Source organism: Aquarana catesbeiana, linkage group LG03 (genome assembly GCF_042186555.1).
Source record: "Aquarana catesbeiana isolate 2022-GZ linkage group LG03, ASM4218655v1, whole genome shotgun sequence".
Taxonomy (NCBI): domain Eukaryota; kingdom Metazoa; phylum Chordata; class Amphibia; order Anura; family Ranidae; genus Aquarana; species Aquarana catesbeiana.
In genome coordinates, this window is record NC_133326.1 from 698,932,235 (window position 1) to 698,956,677 (window position 24,443).

Consider the following 24,443-nt stretch of genomic DNA (forward strand, 5'->3'; position numbering starts at 1 on the left):
CTTGCCAGCATTTAAAGTTGCAGTAATGGGCTATGCCCTTGATGAAAAATTGGAAGTAGGCTGTCTGTCCAGCACTTATGGTAAGGACAGGCCCCACTTCCACCTTTTGTAAATGAGCGCTCACAGTACGACTGGCACTGGTTAAATTTGTTCACGTTATTTGTTGGAATTTATTAAAGCTGTGGCCTTGCCCTTTCCAACCTAATGGGGGATGTGATCCTATTGTGTTATGTTAATTGGGACCTAGGCCCATTGCACCTCAGCAGTCACGTGGCATTTACCAAGCATTCACTGCATGGGAATGAAGCAACGGAATATAAAACAAATACAGCGGGAAGATACATCTGCAGTGAATGCTTGGTGAATGTCACATTCACTGCTTTATTAATATACCCAGAATTGTTTTGTTGTGAAATCCTAACTATGCTAAAATCACTCCACATCTCTCTAGCTGGAAATACGATTGTAAATATTGGGAAACAGTAATGCAACCATTTTTTTTCTGAAGGAAAATTGCTGCACTGCTGGAAATATACAGGAAGAAAACCATTACAGAGATAAATAAGATGGCTATCGTTGTTCTCCTTTTCTTTTGAACCAATCCTGGCTGTCATGAGGATCCAATGCATTCAATATGTCCAGACGTGGAACAAGTATACTGACCAAAGATGTTTCCTTAATTTTACTGACTGAGAAGGTAATGAAGCTAGAGTCAGTCAGATGATTATTCTATTATATTCTAATGAGATTAACTATGGCAGCCTACGTATTTCTCTTGGCATAGGTTTCCTGAAAAAAAAAAAATATTCATATTATCCAACATTTAAGTACATTTTTTATCTGTAAAGTAAGAGCTCAATGGCTATGGAAAACAACACACAGGTGACTGTGTTTGTGTTTTCTGGACTAACCGATAATGATAAACTAATCCCGTTCCTCTTCACTTTTTTCTTGATGGTGTACCTCGTGACCATACTTGGAAACATTGGCTTAATTATTCTTGTCCTTGTTGCTTCCAATCTCCACACTCCAATGTATTACTTTTTGAGTTTCCTCTCAGCTGTTGACCTCTTCTACTCTACATCTATCACTCCTAAAATGTTGTCTGACCTTACATCTCTTAGGAAGACCATCTCCTTAAATGGTTGTGCCACCCAATTTTTCTTTTTTGCTGGCCTAGCAGGAACTGAGGTTCTCCTACTCTCCAGTATGTCGTATGACCGCTACGCTGCTATCTGCCACCCTCTTCACTATGTTTCCATCATGACCAAAAGCAAATATTTGTCTATTGTCAGTCTCTCATTCTTCATGGGCTTCTTTCAGTCAGCTGTACAGACCAGCTGCTTGTTCAGTCTCCAGTTCTGTGGCTCCAATCTTATAGACCACTTCTACTGTGACGTCCCTCCCATACTTCGGTTGTCTTGCTCCAAAACAATTCTTTGCAACATATTAACTATTCTCTCCGTTGGTTGTTATTGTTTTTATTCACTTTCAACAATCCTGGTCTCTTATATTTTTATCTTTACCACCATATTTCATATAAAATCTTCTGAGGGACGACAGAAAGCTTTCAGCACCTGCTCTTCCCATCTCATGTGTGCCAGCGTCTTCTATGTGTCAGTTTGTATTACTTATTTGCGCTCACCTTCCAGTGCCCTGAACAAAAAAGACAAAGTGGCCTCTGTCTTTTATTCGGTAATGACCCCGATGTTGAACCCTCTTATCTACAGCTTGAGGAACCAAGAGGTGAAAAGGGCCATCATGCAAGCAATACATAATATTTTACATGTATTTAGAATTTTATAAATGTTTGGGGTTACATTTTTGTTTTTTTATTTTATCTGGCATGAGAAAAGGTTGGAACCCATGCCTGATTTTCATTGCTGCCTGTGTCCCATGGGGAGAATATCCCTATGTGTCCAGGAAACCAATGTCACTATGACAGAAATTGATAGGGAATCCAAAATGTTATGGTTGTCACTGAAACTGATTTTTAGGGGAAGTCTTCCAGTAGGGACACCTGTTTAAATGACAATTGACCATCTAAGAGGTGATTTTCCCTCACTTTCTCCTGTCTCTGGGACCAGAATTAAAGAAATCTTCCCAACGAGACCGGTAAAATTTAAAACTAAAAAGTAAAAAATAAAATAAGCTTTAGATAGACTTTAAAATTAGTATTTTCTTTCTTTCTTATGTAATAACAAATTTCAGTGACAATTACAAGCTGCAAAGATAGATTAAGGTTTACCATTGTTTTATTTTGCTCTTTTTTTTTTTTTTTTTACAGTAGTTTGTTACATTTTGAAAGAAATCTCCCAACAAGACTACTAAAAAATTATAACTAAACAATAAAATGTAATTAAATAAAATAAGCTTTAGATAAACTTTAAGATTGTTATTCTTTCTTTCATATTATATAACACAACTCAGTGACAATTAAAAGCTGCAACGAGGGAATGAGGATAAGATTGCAATTATTTTATTTTGCTCTTTTTTGTTTTTTAGTTTGTTAAATTTTGGAAGAGAGATGTTGAACTATAGCTATGCAATCCTTTAATCCCTTCTCCTGCACCAGCCAATTTATTCTTCTCTCCCTAATGTAGACCTAACCTCTTGTTTCCATACACACTTTATCTGCTTCACAATCTAATTCCGAATGTCAAGAATGCGGTGACGTACAACACGTACGACGAGCCAAGAAAAAGGAAGTTCAATAGCCAGTGTGGCTCTTCTGCTTGATTCCGAGCATGCGTGGAATTTTGTGCATCAGAATTGTGTACACACGATCGGAATTTCTGACAACGGATTTTGTTGTCGAAAAATTTGAGATCCAGATCTCCAATTTTGTTTGTTGGAAATTCCGAAATTCTGAAAACAAATGTCCGATGGAGCATAGACACGGTCGGAATTTCCGACAACACGCTCACATCGAACATTTCCCGTCGGAAAATCTGATTGTGTGTACGGCCCATTATTGTGCCAAAAGAAGCTAGCAACAAGAGCCTAGAGACAAAATGTACTATATATCACTAGAGATGAGTGAACTTCTGAAAAGTTTGGTCATTTAGAGTTCTGCTGAATTTTTTTACAAATTCAATGAACTTTGAAATTTGAAACTTCCAAACCCAATGTCCCATTAAAGGCAATGGTACCCCAACACAAGCTCAAAAGAGTGTGAAAAAAGGTATAAAATTGTGCAGTATGGTTTGGAAAAGTCAGGGTTGTCTGGCCTGATAGGTTGATGGGGCCAAAAAAAACAACCTGGGATACTTCTTTTAAATATTGTACCAGGTATATTAGGATAGAAGGGTGGGACCTTGTGGCACTGGCAGTCAAGTTAAATGTACAGTAAGGGACCATCATCCTTTGGAGTATCCATTGGTCCCTTTCTCCCAGTAGCCTTTTTCAAATCTGAACTGACAAAAATAATAATGAAAGTTGAGCTAGGATCTAGCTTTTTAAATCTATGAAATGTATTATGAATTGAGCTTTGTCAAAACTTAGGATCACTTAGGATCACTTCTTGTATCTATAAGGAGTGGCCACCCACTGGAATAATATTTGTGGAACAAGAATTGATATGGTCTTACCTAAATAAATACTTTAGAAAATACCCTGTCAGCTTAAAAAATACAGAAGGGGTCAAAAGCTAAACAGCTAACAAAGTTTTTTTCTGACCAACACAAAAAGGTAGTCCTAGAAAGGACTGTTGACCCTACACACTGTGAACAAAGGGGGTTACACACTAATATGTAGCCCACCACACTGCACACACAATTAACAGTAACCTAGCACAAAAAAAGGACTACGTATAACATTGTAGGGTACTTAATATAGCGCAGTATAGATCAACTATCCATAGTTAATAAAACTCTGTCAGCAGTTATAGCACAACACACTGAGAAATGCCTTTTATAGTGATGAGGCTGGCACATACTACAGCCCCCGTTATTACCTATTCTAAGTCAACTGACCTAAGTTCAGAGGCGAAGAAGAACATTACTGGTCATTTTCTGCTATGGTAGTGAAAGGCCATGTGCCATTTTTCTTTTTTGGCTTTGCTTTGAACCTATGTTTGACTGAACCCGAAGCTCATCTCTACCCACCAACTTATCAGATTCCACAGGCTACAAGTGATCAGATTCCTCTACAACCTGCCACTAACAGAACAAAACCTTCTGTCCATGACAGTGGATGTCAGCCTCTAGGCTGCTTCTCTTATACTGCACTTTTGAGAGTTAATTATAGATTTAGGGAAGTGAAGAAGACTAAAAAGAGTGTTCCACAAAAAGGGGAAAATAAGGATTTGTCTTGTTGGCAGAGGTATGGTGGAATTGGAGAAAATGGAAGAAGAAGTGGAAGTGATGGAGGAGGAGAAGCAGGAGATGAAGGAGGAGGTAAAGGAGTAGATGGTGGAGGAAGAGGAAGAAGATGTTAAGATGGATTAGAAGACTGCACATTAGCTATGCATACAACCTACTATGTCTGCATGCAGCGCTCCTACCTTTCCTATAACACCTTTCTATGACCGTAAGATTTTACACTAAATTTTTTGATGGTACCTATGGCCATAGGTTTTCTCCATGCAGGTATGTCTTCAGTGTCCTGATTATAATGGGAAAAAAAATCATATATACAGTATATATAGCAGAGACATTTCAGAAGTGCCTGTCCTCTGCAGTGTGCATCCCAACAACCTCATCAAAAAACATTTTCATTTTTTTTTGCATTAACATCCACATTTTCAGGACATCTTCAAGGTCCAAGCAGTACTTTGAAGAAGCTGAAACTTGAAGAAGAGGGTACACGCCAAAAGCTTGTCCTGAAAATTTGGATGTTAGTCCAAATAAAAAAAATGATTACAAGTACCCAATTATTTTTGCTGCAAGCGCACTAATAGGACTACAATCACTTCAAGCAAACTACCACATCAATATAAAAAAAATAACAGAAAAAAAAAAATACACATTATAATAGTCTGGTACTCTATAGAGATGCAGGTTAAGCTTGGTCTTGCATGAACCAGGTGTGAGATTAATTGGCAGGTGTGTGTTGGACCACCAAAAACAAACCTCTGTCAGGTCTAAGCTCTTCCCTCACTAGGTGATTTATTCTGCAGGAAGTAGCAGTGTCAGCAGCGGACCATCCATACGGGGTGCTGGGGTGCCGCCCCCCTAATCCATGCGTCCAGCCCCCTAATCTACATGCGGAGAGCCCGATGCATGGATTCCAATGGGATTTTTCTTTTTTTGAAGCACATGTTTGAGCCTGAGGCTCTAAGTGACTTCAAAAAAGGGTGTGCCACCCACTTGTGTGACCAATAGTTCAGGAGACAGGCTGAGAGCTATTGAGTCAACACGGCTTCCATCAGGACAGAATATTCAACGTTCCCCTTACAATGCAGTAAATATTTGGCTTGACCTGAATCACAGACGCATCTACACACTGAAACGGAGCAGACAAGAAAACACAGTGGGGCAGTTTGTGTTACATGGTCTGAAGGCGTGGAGGACATGAATTACACATTTGAAGGTGAAGATACCCTTATAATATGTATATGCGTCCTGCTATAAAATAAATGAAGAGGAGTGGTGGAAATAATCCAGCATATATCCATACACAAAGTTCTTTTTTCTTCTGGGCAATTTACTGAGTATGTGGATGCTGGGTCCTAGTGAGTGATCTTCACCATCCGAACACTGTTCCTATTGTGATCATCAGCAAGCTTAGAGGCCTTGGCTAGGCTATAGCCACCTGCCTTTTAAGCTTGCCGTCCGGTAAGCTCAATCTACAGCTACGGTGATTGGGCACTTTACTTGTGTGTGCACACTGCGGTGTTATTATGACCCTTCATGTTTTCAATGGACATTTTTTTTCTTCATGTCAATCGTTATGGACTTAATTTTTAGCGCAGCTTTCCCTATTCTATTAATCTATTTTACTGCTTTTCTTGTCTTCATTAACACATTTCATACAAATTACGTAGCACCACAAAATAATACTTATTTCTGTAGTCGCTCAAAATGGCGGAACTGGGAGGTGGGTGGAACCAAGGGGGAGTGCTCGGAGGTGGATAGGGGTGGAGGCAACAGGTGTCTCAGAATGGGGAGTACCTGCACCTATTCTTTGAGAAAAAAAATACCTGATTGTAACAATTTTTGTCACTTTCTATTTGCATACTGACCTGATCCTAGCCAATTTCTTCCAAACACACACCTGGAATCTAAAAGCTTTTGAAATATTCTGGGAATAATTAGGCATACAGAGATAGGAGGAGGTCCAAAAATGTGTGATTAGGGTTTAAATTATTTTTGTGCACTCTGAATTGACATTTTACTAAACTATGCAGTGTGGAACTGTCAAAAATGTTCATACACTATACTAGAATAAATTTTCCTATAGCGTTTACATCTATTGTGGCTGAACTTCCACAGTTCAATTCAGGCCTATTCATTTCAGGCTTGATGAAAAATCAGGTATCAGGTATCACATCCTGGGATACTGAATTTAAAGGGGTTTTAAAGGATCAATTTTTTTCTTTTATAAAAATAACAAACCTGTTATACTTACCTGCTCTGTGCAAGGGTTTTCCACAGAACAGCCCCAATCCTCCTCTTCTGGTGTGCTCCACCGGTGCTCCTGGCTCCTCCCCTTCTTGGGTGCCCCCACAGAGAGTCACTTTCCATGGGGGGCTCCCAAGTCCCGCTTCTGCATTCATTGACACAGACAGCGGGACTCGGCCCTGCTCCCCGCTCCCGTGTCAATGAATTTGATTGACAGCAGCGGGAGCCAATGGCTCCTGCTGCTATCAATCTACCCAATGAGGACAGAGACAGCGACTGGAGCCGCTGGGTTTTTGCACATCGCTGGAACGGATTGGCTCAGGTAAGAAAAAGGGAGGGCTCTGGGGGGGTGGCAGCAAAGACGGTTTTTCACCTTAATGCATAGAATGCATTAAGGTGAAAAACCACGAGACTTTACATTCCCTTTAAACCTTTGGTTCTCAACCTGGGGGTCGGGACCCCCTCGGGGGTCGAATGATTATTTGCCAGGGGTCACTGAATCCTGGGCTGTTCCTGAAGCCCGCAACGCTCTCCCAGCCTTTTTTGCAGCCGCCCAGCAGGGCTGTCCCTGGAGCCTTTGGCTGCCCAGCTGGGTTGTACCTGGAGCCCGCGGCCGCCCACTCAGCCTCTTCGCAGTCACCCATTCAGTTCACGGCATGGCTGGGGAGGCAGAGACTAGAGGTCAGCTGACTGGTGAGGAATGTGAAGTGGGAGGGACTGGAGGAGACCCTATCTCCTAATTTCAGCATAGGTGTCACTGCTACAAGACACGGAGACACAGTGAAACCAGGGACACAGTGAGTAACACTACCTGTGATTATAGTTCACATTAAAAGTCCCAACTACAGTTCTCAGATCAGCAGATGACCTTGACCAAGAGCACCTAAGTTGGCGGATCAGAACACCCCCTAGCACTGCCACTCATCCCATTCCCCCCACCAAGGAGTAAGAGAAGGAATAAAAATAAAGAATACATGGAAGGGAGAGGAAAAGAGAGGGAGGAACAAAGAAAAAGGGAGAGAAAGAATAAGAGAAAGAACAAGAAAGACAGCTAGAGAGAGGGATGGTAAAAAAAAAAACCAAGAAATTAGGATAGAGAGGGATAAAAGGGAAAGAAAAAGAGAAACAGTGAAACAGTGGTACCTCCTAAAATGTACCATAAGGGGTTTTAATACTGTACGAGTGTAAAGGACTCAGGGAGCGCTAAATGTCCGTGGATTAGGGGCGCAAAATACTTGCCTTGCCTTGGGTGCCGACAACCCACACTACGAAAATAATTTTACTGTTAGGGGTCCCCACAACTTGGGAAATTTTATCAAGGGGTCATGGCACTAGCAAGGTTGAGAACCACTGTTTTAAACCAAGCTACATTGAAAAGGTAAAAGTTCAATTACACATGCAAAATATGAGATGGGGGGATATGGCGCTGCTGGTGCTGTCTGTGAAAATTGTACTGTCCCATAACATAACACAGCCAAAAGGCATTTAATAAGCATTTAACTTAATAGACTGCTGTGTTTTCCCACTGTTGACGTTGCATCAAAAGGACCCTCCCCTTCCTGTGTGGGATTGAAGCACTTGCCATCTGACCAATATACATAAACTGCTGGATGGCTCGCTGCTAAGGGTGGGAGGGAGTATTAAAACATCCTATCACTCATGCCGCATTTGTGTGCCCTCTAGTCCATGCAGCTCACAGAGCGGGGTACAGTGCCAATCACAGCTATCACACATGTACACAAAGGCTGTATATTGCAGGCAGGTTCCTGTTTCCTCTTAACATGGTGAAAGAAGCCCAAGCGGTGCTGGAGGCAGCAGAGATGGAGAGTGTCTGCGGGGAGCTGGCATGGAACACACCACTAGCCAGAGACTGGGACCTGATCGGAGGAGCAGAGGGGACCAGCAGGATTATGTGTTGGGCATGGGGGGCGTGGAGTAATATGGACCACCCCTTTGTCAAAGCCTCCTTGTTTTTAGCTGGAAATTTGACATTTGCACTTATTGATGTCATCATATGTGGCTGATAATAATTGGGGGGTTTTAGGGTATATACTGTATTTTGCATTGCTTCACTTGTTTGCTGTCCTGAGGAAGATGGAATGGGGCGTTGAAATAAAATCTTCACTCTGCTTTTACCTCCCAAGACCTATGAGCAATAGGGGGGGCAGAGGGGGCCCTGACCCCCCCAACATTATGCTGTGCCCCACCATGTGCCCCCCAATAAAATTTTTTTTGTTTTACAAAAAGGCAATGTCTAAGAGGGAGAGCGTCCCCAGTCAGCTCCTGCGGGTGATTCCTCCCCCCTCCCTCTGCTCGCTGACACTGCATAATGCGAGCGCTCACACAACCACGGCCGCCCGATCTGCTCCTTCCCCTGCATCCTCATTGGCAGGGAGTAGAGCTAGTTGCAGGAAGGACTCCACCAGGACTCTCAGTTACTGAAAAAAAAGACTGATTTCTCCCGTCCTTAGGACAGGAGAACCAGCCTGTAAATTCCAAGAGATGCCAGACCAGCGCTGTCAATAGCAGGGGCAGGACAGCAAGAGGAGGCTGGGGAACCCTACAGTGGCAGAACACCAGGGCCCAGTGGCAAGACAACCTTTGCAACCCTGATAGTTCTCCCACTGCTTTGGACCCTTATATTTTCTTGGTATGCTGGTGACATATATCTCTTGTTTTCTGCCACCCTGGGGGGGCTCCAATACAGTAGGAAGAGAGCTCACTGCAGAACATGTGAAAGGGCCGTTGTGGGATCGTAGTAAAGGGCCCCAGGATATATATATATATATATATATATATATATAATTGCATTTTATAGTTGCTCCCCTACTTTTGTCCCTGTCCCCCCATGTGCCCCCCCTAAATATGAAAGCTGGAGACGCCACTGCCCGTGAGTGCCGCTCTCTCTTTTGGATTATATGTACTATAGTCTTTGCTGTGCACCTGTGCCCATTTTTTTTATCTCTGATGTGTGCAGTGGCAACCACTGGATTATATAGTGACAATGTTAATTTATATCTCTTGTGACAGTGCAGTTAACTGGCATGGGGTATGTCGCCCAGGACTTTCAACCAGGCAGGTTCAGGGGCTCCAGGATGATTGTTTAATGTGGAGGAATCTGTTTTGTCAGTTTCCTCTGTGGTTTGTAAAATCCAGTTGGGGACTTGGAGCCTGGCGATTTCGCAGCGATCTGGGTGGGAGGAGATCTCCAATCCTGGGACCAGGTTTTGGGAACAGCCAGGAGATTGATTGTGCAGGTAGATCCTGGGCTAATAGTAGATTCGGAACCAAGGTTCTGGGCTCCACCTTCCCGAGGAATCCAGGTGTGCAAGGGAGAAGCATGCATGTCTGCACAGTGCAGTCTGACAGAGCAGACAGAAGGCCCAAGCCTGTGGGTTAGAGCAGCAAGGAAGCAGTGAAAGAGAGTGCCAGCAGAGGTACAGAGTGTGTAACAAACAGGGACACTGGTACAGGGTCAAGAGGACAGAGGCCCAAAGCCTGAGCAGAAGTGCTGACCAGAGAGCCAGGGGGCTCGGTATTTTTCATTTGCATTGTATAAAGCTGAAACCCCTGCATGGGAATCCTTGATGGACTGTGTGTTTTTGTTTAATAAAAGTAGGCCAACAAGCCCTTAAATGGCAGAACTGGCATAGACTTTTCTCACGCTTCTCTACACTTAAGCTAAATAACCCCCAAACATCACACTCTCTATCTAGCACCTGAACAATGGTTACAGTATAAGCACTGTGTCAGGAGGTCTTGATTTTTCACAGCACCGGGTTCTACAGCTTCTATATTTCCATGACAACTTCTGGCTGTCATTTTGACAGCAGGGAATTGACTGCAAGTTTGGGGGAAATAGTATCACAGAGCCATCATTTTCTGAAGGAGTGTAGCATGCTCAGTGTCCACAACTGCCTAAACATGCTTGGGGTAAAGCTACAGTTAACTGATAAAACATTACAAACTGTCAAGGAAGTGCTGGCCATAGTGCACCTGAATCTTCTAGGCAGATACGCATGTGCAGACATGCATCTGCAGGTGCCCATCTTGCCGGGCATAGGCTAACGCATGTGCACATGCACGGAAACTTTAGCACACAGGCGAACGAACACGCGCTAATATGCGCACGCATGTTGGCCATTAATATTAGGGCAGCAGCTGCACTAGTGCATTGCTGTCTGATCTGCAGCTTTACCCCGTATACCTGTTCCTGTGATCTCCTGTGCTTGATTGCAGTGTTTAACCTGGCTTATCCTGACCACGCTTGCCCTCCTCCTATCCTGACCTTGGCTTGCCTTAAGAATTTGCTATATCTTTCATCTGCCTGATAACCTTTTGCCAACCTCTTCCTGAGCCTTGACCATTCTCTGCCTGCTGTTTATGCTGATACCTGATCCTCTGTTGCTAACCTGGCTTGTCTGACTCTGCATCCACTTATCCTTCTGTCCTGCTCTGCATAGTTCCTGGTGACACTGGTCCTACATCTGCTTTGTGCCTGCATTTGCTGTTCCTGTTGCCATCTGCTGCTTCAGCCATCCATCCCAGCTCTGGTGACACACCTACCACACACTTCTGCAACCAATGGAAGATCCTGCAAGCACTCTTACCTCACCATGCTCTTGTGGCCACTGTCGCAACTCCAGTGGCCCTTGAGCCGTTCTGTACAAGAGGTCTCCCTCTACACGTCAGGCTCTGCTACGAGGTACGTGACACAAACTAAAGATTAGCATCAAGTACCAGATACCATATATATACTGTATCTGCCACAGCAGATGTAAATCTGTGCATTTCACAGAAGGTTCAATATCTTGACAGTTATATATGGATAACACATGTACAAATTTTGACATGTAAAGATTGGTTCACTTTTCACATGTAAATCAGTAAAGAACTCTAAATATCAGCTACTTCTTTGTGCATTGTATCTCTCAAATTTATATTTACAAGGGTACATATGTCATTTTGAAGTTATAGAACATTTTTCCACTTATTGTTCCTGTGCAATGGTATGCTGGGTCTCCAACTAGAGTGTCCTTGGTTAGAAGTCAAAGTGTTGAGAGGGCATCCCTTGCCCTCGTGGCTCTAAACCAAACATTCCTGGGTATGGATATAGGCTATGCAAGGTACAAATTGGCATGGGTGCCGAAGGTCCAGGGTGCTGATGTCTGCTGCTGGGGGTAGTCCTCAGGGCCGATCTTTAGCCAGCAGATGGGAATCTTTGAAGAGTTATGGAGAGGCACTGCAGCTGGCAGACTGTTAATACCTACTGTAGGATGATGCAGGATAGGACCAGTAGCATAGGTCTGGAAGGTAGCGGTGTCAAAATCAAAGGCCAGGCCAAGCCAAGGTCATACACAGGTGAGCAATAGGATGTGGATAAGAGAGACATTGTCTGGAACTGCGGTCATACACAGGAGAGTACTATAGTAGTGCCAGAAGTGCAAGGAGTAATCTGAGAACACCAGCTAGAGTCAGGGACCTCCCCCCCACCCACACACACACAATTTCAGGTGTACTGACCCCTCTCCAGGAGAAGGAGGCCCTTTAACAGGAGGAATACAAAAGGGTGATTAGAAGGAACCCCATCCTGCCCATCGAGGAATACAGACAAATACAGGGAAACCCCCATCAAGGAGTACAGGAACCCCCTTTCATTTAAAGAAACCCCTGACCAGGAGGACTGCAGGGTGAGGATGAGATGGGTCCCCCATCCGGGAATACAGGAATCCCCCCTCTCCAGTTAAAGGATACCCCTGGATAAAAGGACTGCAGGGGGGGTGATCAGAAGGGAACCCCCTCCTAGGAATATAGCAACTCCCATCCCTCCCCCCTCTAGATAAGGAAGACCTACAGCTAGGAGGACTGCGGGGGAGTGATCAAATGGGCCCTACATCAAGGAATACAGAAATTCCCCTCCCTCCCCACTTCAGATAAAGAATACCCCCAGCTTGGAGGACTGCAGGGGGTGATAAGAGGAGACCCCCATCCAGATATACAGGAATTTTCCTCCCTCCCTCCTCCAGTTAAAGACGACCCCCAGCTAGGAGGACTGCAGGGGGGGGCTGATAAGATGGGACCCCCATCCAAGAACATAGGAACTCCCCTTCCTTCCCCTCCAGTTACAAAAGACCTCCAGCTGGGCGGACAGCAGAGGGATGATAACAGGGGACCTTGCCCACCCCCATCTAGTAGAAAGAGACCACTGACCAGGAAGACTACATGCAGCTGCCCCCTCCTCCCGCAGGAGAAGGTGAATGGTGTGTAGAGAGCGAACACATAGCCGCCCCAGTCACAGTGTGGGGGAGGGGGGTGACTAACAGTAGCGGAGGAGGAAGAAGAAACTCCATACAGTACAGATGGCTGTGATGGAGCTCTGGGTGGGTCTGTCAATACTTCCACTGCTTGCTTTCCCTTCCCTCACTGTACCAGGACAGCAGATCCGATCCTGGGCTCTGCAAAAGGGGGAGGCTGGAGGATACAGAGTGGAGTCGGGGATGTTGCTAAGCATGTGCAGTGAGTCAAAGCGCCCCCTCTACTAATATTAAAAGCACTGGAAGCCAACAGGAGGGGAGAGGGGGAGAGGAGGACTGGCGCTGCGGGGCTGCCACTGATGTGTCAGAGTTTCAGGTGGATTGAAACCTGGACAGATGTTTCATAACCTGGACTGTCCAGGTGAATCCCAGATAGGTGGAAACCCTAGTCCTGACACAGGAAATCCTTAACTTATCAAATCTTTATAGGGGGGCAAAAAATGGCCTCAGTTTTTATTTGTACTTTGGCAGGACCTAGTTAATGAGTCTCGGCTAGTAACTTATGGAGGGAGGATCAGAGGATTTCCACAGAATTGCTTTACTTTTCTTCACATAAAAAGTCAGCATTACAGATGGAAGAATCCTCAATGCTAGAGGTCCACGTAGTGGACTCCTCCCTTGTGGAACAAAAACGAGCAGTCACCGCATGGAGCCAGAACATCACGTACAGCCTTGCTGCCCACTTCAAGTCGGGGGAAACCAAACTGGAAAAAAATCAAAAAGAAGTAGGCCTGGTGCATTACCAAAATACCCTTTACTGATAAAACATGAAACATAAAACTGCTATCCTCATATTGATTAGTGGTTCCAAATTATAAATAACTGCTGCAGTAGGGAACAGACACAAAAGATACACTCCACATCTTTCCAAATAACTGTTCTGCTTTATTATGACGCAATTGAAGGTTTTCATACACATGCTTACATAGGTATCACATTAATATTACGTACGTTTATGGTAACAAGGGGCGTAACATAGGCAGGCTAATTCTAATCAGGACTCGAAAGAATGCAAACATGTAATGAAAACATTAGTGCTGTGTGCACAGTGAGGGCAGTGTGCAATACATACAAAATAGAATACAATTATATACAGAACTTACAAATTTCCTTTACACAATGTACTCACAAAAACACCTCAGCCTGGGCTCGGATGAAGAGGGCACAGCCTTTGAAACGCGTTAGCGTCCTATTCCGGATGGATGGGATTATTTTACATGTGTTTCACTCCTTATTTTTGTGAGTACATTGAAATCTTATTTTATCAATTAAAGGTATTTTGGTGATGCACCAGGCCAGTGCGCTTTCTTTTTGCTTTTGCTATAGCTGGTCTATACTTGATGGACAGTTTGGTCTTTTTCTGTCACTTCTTCTTGTCGTCTTCTGTGTTTCTATGAAAAGGTCAGGGTAGGGGGGTTCTTTTAGCTAATCTTTAAAGTACACTTTAATGATAAATTCATAATTAAACCCAAAATGAAGGCTGTATTCCTTAATGGCGTATTAAATTATTTCTCAAGAAACCAATTAGTAATGGACTTGTTTCTTGTTTTCTTGTTGCAAATAATTAATGATATGCTCTGGGATGGATGGGAATTGCTCCCAAGCTAAACCGATATATTATAAAAAGGATTTCAGATTCCACAGAAGCCCTAACATCAGACAAGTGTGCATTTAGGAAATTACATATCAAATGGTAACCAGACAAAATCTATTTATTGTTCAGTTTTGAAACAAAACTAAGACAATTTCCATCACGATACACTTTTTTTTTTAGCTGCTGCACTATTTACTGAATTTTTTTTATTAAAGGGGAAGTGCAGTGTAATCTTAGGGAGCACATTTTTTCTGTTGTATCTGCAGTATTTATCTTAACGCTATTTTTTTATATGGCACTCTTTTTACAAGCTTGTGCTTTTTTGTATCAAATGTAGATATGTGTAATTTTGTGTATGCCATCCAGTTCTGGTCACCTGTCCTCAGTAAAGATGTGCTGGAACTGGAGAGAGTCCAAAGAAGGTCAGCAAAGCTAATAAGGGGGCTGGACTACCAGAGTCGTCAGGAACGACTGCAATCATTAAACGTATTCTCCCTGGAGAAGAGACACTAAAGAGGAGGTATGATTGCAATATCACTATATTGCCAATAGTATTGGGACGCCTGCCTTTACACGCACATGAACTTTAATGGCATTCCAGTCTTAGTCCGCAGGGTTCAATATTGAGTTTGGCCCACCCTTTGCAGCTATAAAAGCTTTAACTCTTCTGTGAAGGCTGTCCACAAGGTTTAAGTGTGTGTCTATGGGATAGTTTGACCATTCTTCCAGAAGCACATTTTTGAGGTCAGGCACTGATGTTGGACAAGAAGGCCTGGCTCACAGTCTCCTCTCTAGTTCATCCCAAAGGTGTTCTATCGGGTCAAGTTCCTCCACCCCAAACTCAGTTTATGGACCTTGCTTTGTGCACTGGTGTGCAGTCATGTTGGAACAGGAAGAGGCCATCCCCAAACTGTTCCCACAAAGTTGGGAGCATGAAATGGTCCAAGATGTCTTGGTATGCTATTGCCTTAAGAGTTCCCTTCACTGAAACTAAGCGACCAAGCCCAACCTCTGAAAAACAGCCCCACACCATAATCCCCCCTCCACCAAATGATTTGGACCAGTGCACAAAGAAAGGTCCATAAAGACATGGATGAGCAAGTTTGGGGTGGAGGAACTTGACTGGCCAGTCTTTACCTCAACCTGATAGAACACCTTTGGGATGAAATAGAGCACAGACTGTGAGCCAGACTTTCTCGTCCAACATCAGTGCCTGGCCTCACAAATGCGCTTCTGGAAGAATGGTCTAACATTCCCATAGACACACTCCTAAACCTTGTGGACAGCCTTCCCAGAAGAGTTGAAGCTGTTATAGCTGCAAAGGGTGGGCCAACTCAATATAGAACCCTACGGGCCAAGACTGGGATGCCATTAAAGTTCATGTGCGTCTAAAGGCAAGGGTCCCAAAACTTTTGGCAATGTAGTGTACATCTAAATGGTGATTCTAGCATTGGAAAAAAAAATCCAGTCTCGAATCACTTAAGAAGACACGCGGCCACTCAGTGAAGTTGACGAGAAGACGTTTGACCTTAAACTACGCAGGGGGTTCATTACTGTTAGAGCTTTAAGGATATGAAACTCCTTCCACAATTGGTGGTGTCAGCAGGAAGTGTTGATCATTTTAACAAAACTCTTACATGGACATCTTAGGGAATGCAATATTCAGGGGCATGGAAAATGGTAGAGACATACAGTAACTACAGTACATACACACTCATAAACACACACCTACACAGGTTGAACTGGATGGACTGGTGTCTTTATTCAACCTTACCAATGATGTATCTATGTAAATACTGTATGTAAATCAATGGTTGTTAAAATAAGTCATATAAATTAAATTTTAAATGGCACCACAACACACCACCCCAACGCATAAATGGGAACTGGCTTACTTTTCAGAATTTCAGAGGTTTGAAATGTTTTGGAAGGTTAGGATCTCCAAACCCTGACTATGGGGACTCTGGTCCTGAATGATGTTAAGCCACATGCGTGTGAGGCTTAAAAAGCAGCAGGAAGGAAGCAGAGGTCTGTGAGGTAGTGTGGAGTAGATCCTAGCGGTGAACAAGGGTGGACTCTCCGGAGAACTGAGATTCTGGTTTACTGAACTCCTTCGGCATGTCTTGTACCCCCAAAACAAGTAGGACTGGGAACCCTAAACCCAGTGTGGGACCAAGAAATTGGCAGTGAGCCATGTTATATGGTTTTCCTTATACCAGGAGTGTAACTTGTTTACTTTACTTTTGCTGATGAAATACATTTGTGCTTGCTTATTTTGAAGAGACCAATAAAGACTATTTACTTTTACAAGCAGCTTGCTGGTGATCTCCAGTCCTTTATATGACTGTAGTGCTACCCCTGGAGGGGCCGCTGTAGATTAGCAGAAGAGGTAGCCAGGCACAAAGCAACATTTCACTCATTCCGGCTCAATAATCACTCTACGGTTGGTATATTTTGGATTTTTATTTTTGAAGAATTTGAGATAGGGAAGGGGTGGTGTGGGATACTCCAACTTTCCTATTTGTTTGTGTTGGGACATTTCGCCTTGCCATGTCTTTGTGAATAGTCTGTATGCAGGCTCAAATACAGAAAGCATTACTAAATCCTCTCTTTGGAAGCTAACCCAGGCCGGGGTTCTGTATACTCATGGGGAATACAGCACACAGTCACTAAAAACCCTGGGCTTAGGTCAGTATGCACAAGGATTCTGGATCACCGGATGCCTCCTTCCAGTATTCACCAGACACCCTTTAGTGAGCTTTCCGGCTAGGTCCCCAGGTCCAGAAGGGATCCCAAGAGATAGGCCCCCAGCCCTACCACAGCTGGGACCTCAGTGAATGGCTGCAGGAACCAGGATAGCAGCTGCAGGTGATGGTAGCCACCCCCTATCCAGATGGGTGTATTCCCTAAAACAAAGAGAAGAAGAAGGAACCTTGCTGCTTTAAATCTCAGACTATTTAAATGCCAGGGATTGGCTGGAGCACAATGAATAGTCAGGCTGAGATTTGCCTTGCCCAACTCTCTATGTTCCAGAAACCTCTGGAAGACAGGGAAGAGCAATCAAACCCACACTCTGAGACCCAGAGCAGACAAAAGCAATCAACAACTGCCCCACTGACTAAAAAGGAGCCTAAAAAAACTACATTTGCCTAGCTTCCTAGCAACCTGACTAGGAGGGTGCTATATGACAAAGGATACTTGGGGGTGATTGCTGATTGCTTTTGTCTGCTCTGGGTCTCAGACTGTGGGTTTGATTCCCTGTCGTCCAGAGGTTTCTGGAACATAGAGCGTTGGGCAAGGCAAATCTCAGCCTGACTATACATTTTGCTGAAAACTTGTGTATCAGCACTGCTTTAAACGTAAAGGAAAAAGTACACCCCAAAACCTTGTCCTGAAAATGTATTTGAATTTTAGTATGATTTTTAAAAAAAAGTATCATTGACAGTACTTATTTTTGTTTACAAAAAGAAAAAAAGCTGTCAGTTACAAAAGAGGAAATACAAAAAATACATTAAAGCGGACCTTCACCCTCTATATGAACCCCTCTCTACCCCTCCTCTCATCCTCTTCACGAATTGGACATTCTTTTTTTTTTTTTAATTTACCTTCTTTTGGGAAAAAAATGTGGTGCACATCATTTGCCTAGACAAATTATGTGCATGGTGCTCCCTAGGCCTCCTGGGATATGCAGGTCACATATCCCAGGAAGCCTTTACTAAGTGACAGAACATAAATACAAAGAACATGAAATTAAATAAAATAAACTACCCAAAATTGCACCTTCTAACTTACAAAAGAAAAATTCAAGGACATTTTTCCTAAGTAACGAGTGAAATGAATGTGCAAATTTATAACGCATAAAATGGGGCATTTTGTGCCCTTTATAAAGTGTGCATGCGCCGATGACATTGGCGCATGCGCCGTAGTCATCAGCGCTTGGCTTTTTCGTAAATATCTCCTAAACCGTGGAGGTTTAGGAGATATTTCCAGCACCTACAGGTAAGCCTTAATATAGGCTTACCTATAGGTAAAAGTGGCTGTACAGGGTGTACAATCACCTTAAAGTGGAATTTTAGTCAGAAAATTAAGTCCTGCTAGATCACTTCAGGCTAGCCCCTTTTGCATGTGTAGCTATGTAAAACATTAAAAAAAAGTCCATATACTGTTTAAAATCCAATAAAACCCTGTCTCACCCCGTTCTGCACATGCTCAGTTGCTCTTCATTTTTAAGCACTGCCGAGTTTGTAGAGGCTGATCTGCTGACAGCCTAAAACTGGAATTATACCCTCCTATCCTTTACAGCCAAGAAAGTTGCTTCTGTTTGAACTGCAACTGCCATGGAGCTGCACATGTGATCAGTTATGATACCAGCCATTTGGTGGTTTGACAGTTTGGTTGAGGACACAATCGAATCAATCAATTGAAACTGGCAAATCAATGGGTTTAGTTCCGCTTTCTGATTTACAGCTGGGGCTTTGGGCTTCAGCAAAATGGCAGCCTCCAGCAAGAAGAAACAGGAACACTACTGGAGGCAATTTACAGCACACAACTACTTTTGGTAGCATAATTATTATTATAGAATCTATGTTCCTTGCTAAAGAACATTATTTTTTTATCAAGTTGTTATGTTCCACGTTAAATATTAAGAAACACCAATGCAACCATTTTTTTTTTTTTTTAAAACAAAGCTGCACTGCTGGAAATATTCAGAAAGAAAACCCTTACAAAGAGAAATAAGATGGATATCATTGTTCTCCTAAAAATTACAGTTGCCTGGTTATCATGAGGATCCAATGTCTTCAATACATCCTGACGTGGGACAAGTATACTGACCATAGAAGTTTACTTCTTTCTACTGACTGAGAAGGTAATGATTATACAATAAGTAAAAACTGCCCTATTCTGAATATAAAAAATAATATATATATACTGTATATATGTGCATATACAGCAGCAACTCTTCTGTGACACACACAGCACTAACTATATAGTCCAATATATTGAGAAGGAAAAAGAAAAAAGTCCAAAAAGTGATAAACCAAAATCCATTCAATTGTCAAGTGCACTATCCATCACCTGAAAAGTGCACGATCCTGAGTGAAAGCCTCCACCTTACAGAATGTTTGCTTACCAGCTAGTGTTGACCTCCTATTACAGAAGGTGGCTCACGCTTGTGGCTCTAAAACCCAGCCAAGGCCTCTGTTTATTCAAGGGGACTTGGATTGGAGGGAGCGATATCCACCAGTCTTGGGAAGACTCAGTCGCACGAAAACCCCAGAAAGATAAAAACTTGCCATAGCAAAAAACATTTTATACACGTATTCATATAAAATAGATTGCACTTACAGGAAACACTTTAAAATACCCATAAACCAAATTTTGAGGCTTCCTAAGAGTGGTGGATACCGTTCCCTCTAATCCAAGTCCCCTTGAATAAACAGAGGCCTTGGCTGGGTTTTAGAGCCAAAAGCGTGAGCAACCTTCTGTAATAGGAGGTCAACACTAGTTGGTAAGCAAACATTCTGTAAGGTAGAGGCTTTCACTCAGGATTGCGCACTTTTCGGGTGATGGATAGTGCACTCACTGATTGAATGGATTTTGGTTTATCACTTTTTGGACTTTTTCTTATTCTTTCTTAATATATTTACAAGCGCAAATCTATTGGATTATATATGAGAAGGTAATTTATGTATTAATACGTATTTCTCTTGGCATAGGCTTCCTGAAAAAAAAAACATCCATATTATCTAACATTTAGGTTAATTTTTATCTCTAAAGGAAGAGCTCAATTGCTATGGAAAATAACACACAGGTGACAGTGTTTGTGTTTTCTGGACTAACCGATAATGATAAACTAATCCCGTTCCTCTTCACTTTTTTCTTGATGGTGTACCTTGTGACCATACTCGGAAACATTGGCTTAGTTATTCTCGTCCTTGTTGCCTCCAACCTTCACACTCCAATGTATTACTTTTTGAGTTGCCTCTCAGCAGTTGACGTCTTCTACTCTACATCTATCACTCCTAAATTGTTGTCTGACCTTCCTTCCCTCAGGAAGACCATATCATTTAATGGTTGTGCCATCCAATTTTTCTTTTTTGCTGGCCTAGCAGGAACGGAGGTTTTCCTACTCTCCACTATGTCATATGACCGCTTCATTGCTATCTGCCACCCTCTTCACTATGTTTCCATCATGACTAAAAGCAAATGTTTCTCTCTTGTCAGTCTTTCATTCTCCATGGGCTTCTTTCAGTCAGTTGTGCACACTAGCTGCTTGTTCAATCTCCAGTTCTGTGGCTCAAATCTTATAGAACATTTCTACTGTGACGTCACTCCCATACTCCGGTTGTCTTGCTCCAAAACACTTCTTTGCAACATGTTAGCTATTCTCTCTGTTGGTTGTTTTTGTTTTTATTCACTTTCAACTATCCTGGTCTCTTATGTTTTTATCTTTACCACCATATTACGTATAAAATCTTCTGAAGGACAACAGAAAGCTTTCAGCACTTGCTCTTCTCATCTAATGTGCACCGGCGTCTTATTTGTTTCAGTTTTTATTACTTATTTACGTTCACCCTCCAGTGCCTTGGACAAAAAAGACAAAGTGGCCTCTGTCTTTTATTCTGTAATTACCCCAATGTTGAACCCTCTTATTTACAGCTTGAGGAACCAAGAGGTGAAAAAAGCCATCATGCAAGCAAGGCATAATATTTTACATGTATTTAGAATTTTATAAATTTTTAGGGGTACAATATTAATAGGAAAGTTTTCTGGCATTGGAAAAGGTTGGAACCCATGCCAGGTTTTCATTGCTGTCTGTTTACCCAGGGGAGAATAACCCCATGTGTTCTGGAAACCAATGCCACTGCGACAGAAATTGACAGGGAATCCAAAATTTGATGGTTGTCACTCCTAGACTGACCATCTAGGAGAGGATTTGCCCTCACTTTCTCCTGTATCTGGGACAAGAAATAAAGAAATCTCCTCAACAAGACTGCTAAAAAATTAAAACTAAAAAGTAAAAAATAAAATATGTTTTAGATAAACTTTAGGTTTATTATTCTTTTTTTACATATTTAATATTTTAACATTTCCGTGGCAATTACAAGCTGCAAAGAGGGAATGAGGAAATATGGAATAATATTTTAATGTACTTTATAAAATATCCTGTCAGTCTCAAAAATACAAGAGGGGGTAGCAGCTAAGCAGCAATTAAAACTTTCTGACCAACACAAAAAGGTAGTCCTAGAAAGGACTGTTGAGTCTATACACTCAAAGGGGATTACACAATAATATGTAACCCACCACACTGCACACACAATTAAAAGTAACCTAGCACAACAAAGCACTATGTATAGCACTGTCAGGCACTTTATATAGTACATTATAGATAAATCTAAATTCAAAAAATGTCCATAATCATTAAATTCTTCATTTTACAAGTGCTCCAAAAAGTGCTCATCGCTCCAAACTAATAAAAGGTGCTCCAGTGCGTATAAAGTGCTCTTCCAAACTGTGTAAATATTAACCAATTACCAAACGGTGGAAATCTCAAATTATGGGGTTCAAACCAGCATTTGATATGTCTCCCGGATATCCCATGCTCTCACCATCAGGTGCCTCATTTTACCAAATGATCCGGTCAATGGGAAACAGTTGCAGTGTCCCCACTGCTGGAATGTAGGTCTAATATGCACTCCATGTCCCCACAATGGTTAGCCAGGCAAATTGAACATAAAAAGAAGAAGCTGCATAGTTTGATGTAGTTAACAGAAATCGCCTTTAATTAACAAAAAATATGCGCTTACATGTATCCAGAATTGAGCTTGAATTAGTATGAAGCATGACCACGGGACCATCCATTAGACTCATGCGGAATGACGTCCCGTACTAGCTCCGCCCATTATAACAGTTTGGTACTGTGTAGAGATGCAGGTAAAGCCCGGTCTTGCATGAACCAGGTGTGAGATTGATTGGCAGTTATGTGTTGGCCAACTAAAAACAGTAACTTTGCCTGGTCCAAGCTCCTCCCTCACTAGAAGACTCATGCTGCAGGAAGTAGCAGAGCGTGTACAGACTCACTAGCCATGTTTTGCCTGTGTTCTGGTCCATATGGCCTTAATGTCAGGCAACCTGACCAGGCCATCACATGAAAGTTTTGAAAGCCTGTGTGGAGATAAACTGGAATACTTAACCCCTGTGTGGGAAACCTCATGCAAAAAATGTTTTGTTTTTTTTGTTTGTTTTTTTTAAAGTGGATGGAAAAGCCTTTAAACAAATGTTTGGTGCTGACAGAGTCTTTGAAGCTCTACTCTTGACACTAAATCTCTACACTATAAAAATAAAAAAAAAAAAAACATATGTAGCACTACCCCTATAAGGACTGCTGGTGAATGTGGTAATATCCCACCCTGCACAGCCAGGCACACAAATTTCCAGTCAATCAGAGACAAAAAGCAGTCCTTGGAGCTTTGTTTTTTTTGTTTTTTTATATAAGGGAATTGAACTTGGATGGGGAAGGGTGCATATGGGATGCCCATTTGATCAATGAAACTCTATAGGGACTTGAACTATATACATTCCTGCAGTGGCGTCACTAGGGGGTGGCTATTGAGGCTGGAGCCCCGAATCTGGGGCCCATAGCCCTGAGTTCAGGGCCAGCCTTACCGTGTACATTCCTGCAGTGGCGTCACTAGGGGGTGGCTATTGAGGCTGGAGCCCCGAATCTGGGGCCCATAGCCCTGAGTTCAGGGCCAGCCTTACCGTGAGAGTGTCGCCGGCTGCCTGACACTGCCCTGTCCCACATAGCCACGGCACTCTCACTGAGTCTGCACTCCAGACTGCTTCAGAGCCAGGAGATCAGTGTGTGTGAGAGTGAGTCTCCTCCTTGCTCCGCCCATATCATAGAGTCGGGAGGAACTTTCTCACGCAATCTCCTAAGCAGGTAAGTGCAGACCACGGGGGAGGAGGGAACTGTACTAGACAGCCTCTCTGTATACACCTGCCTCTCTGTATAGCCAGTCTCTCTGTATATACAACAGCCTCTCTGTATATACAACAGCCTCTCTGTATACACCAGCCTCTCTTCTATATACTCTAGCCTCTCTGTATGCAACAATCCGCATCTGGTGGCATGTGACGTGGCAAGCTCTCTGGGGACCCTGATGTAATGATACTATATAATGTGTTTATATATATATATATATATATATATATATACACACACACACGTATATTATATACATGTGTATGCCCCCCCAAGCATATGACTTTCATTACTTCGCTGCTATGGGCTCTAGCCCCAGATCTTTTGTAGACCTAGCAACGCCCCTGCATTCCTGTATATACATTCTCTCCTCTTCTACCTCTAGCACACAGTTGCTTGCAGACTGTCACTCCCAGGACCAGCTAGCACCTATTTTAGATCCAACACAGACTCAGCTGGATCTTAGCAGAATGCCCTTTGCAGGCAGGGACCGCGGGCCCCTATGGTGTAACAAAAATAGCAAAAATATATGTCTTTGGTGCTAGCTGTCCTATCTGTGGCTACTGCTCCCAGTACCACCTCTTCGGGCACTGCCAGCCCTCCTGGCTGCAGCTGCCTCTTTCCACTGCCTGTGTCACCACAGTCCTCCTGACTGGCTCTGCTCTCATCCCAGACTGCTCCATCCCAGTCCTCTCAAGCTTGCCTCCCAGTCCTCCCAACTGTGTGTCACTCACCAGCTCACCATTCCTGATCACTGACATACCTATCCCAGTGTCTACAGACCAATACAACCAGCAACAGTGTTCCTAATTGCTGCCTTATGAGTCCCAGTGTCACTAGATCAGTGTAAGCCAGGAACAGTGTTCCTGATCACCACCACACCAGCAGACAGCAACAGTGTTCCTGATTTATGCCACACCAGTGCCATTGACCCAAATTAGTGAAGCCAGCAACAGGGTTCCTGGTCACTTCCACACTTTTCTCAG

General features: G+C 42.9%; 2 protein-coding genes across 2 annotated transcripts; both read left to right on the plus strand.

The window, feature by feature from the left end:
* Positions 1-858: 858 nt before the first annotated feature.
* On the plus strand, positions 859-1,806 carry LOC141134308 (olfactory receptor 5B21-like). Its single transcript, XM_073623882.1, has one exon. The coding sequence runs from the start codon at positions 859-861 to the stop codon at positions 1,804-1,806; it is 948 nt and encodes a 315-aa protein (XP_073479983.1).
* An 18,459-nt stretch (positions 1,807-20,265) lies between these two features.
* LOC141134309 (olfactory receptor 5AP2-like) lies at positions 20,266-21,207 on the plus strand. Its single transcript, XM_073623883.1, has one exon. The coding sequence runs from the start codon at positions 20,266-20,268 to the stop codon at positions 21,205-21,207; it is 942 nt and encodes a 313-aa protein (XP_073479984.1).
* Positions 21,208-24,443: the final 3,236 nt, after the last annotated feature.

Bases quoted from the DNA above. Each gene is read 5' to 3' on its own strand.
- LOC141134308 (XM_073623882.1), top strand. From the start codon at position 859: ATGGCTATGGAAAACAACACACAGGTGACTGTGTTTGTGTTTTCTGGA.
- LOC141134309 (XM_073623883.1), top strand. From the start codon at position 20,266: ATGGAAAATAACACACAGGTGACAGTGTTTGTGTTTTCTGGACTAACC.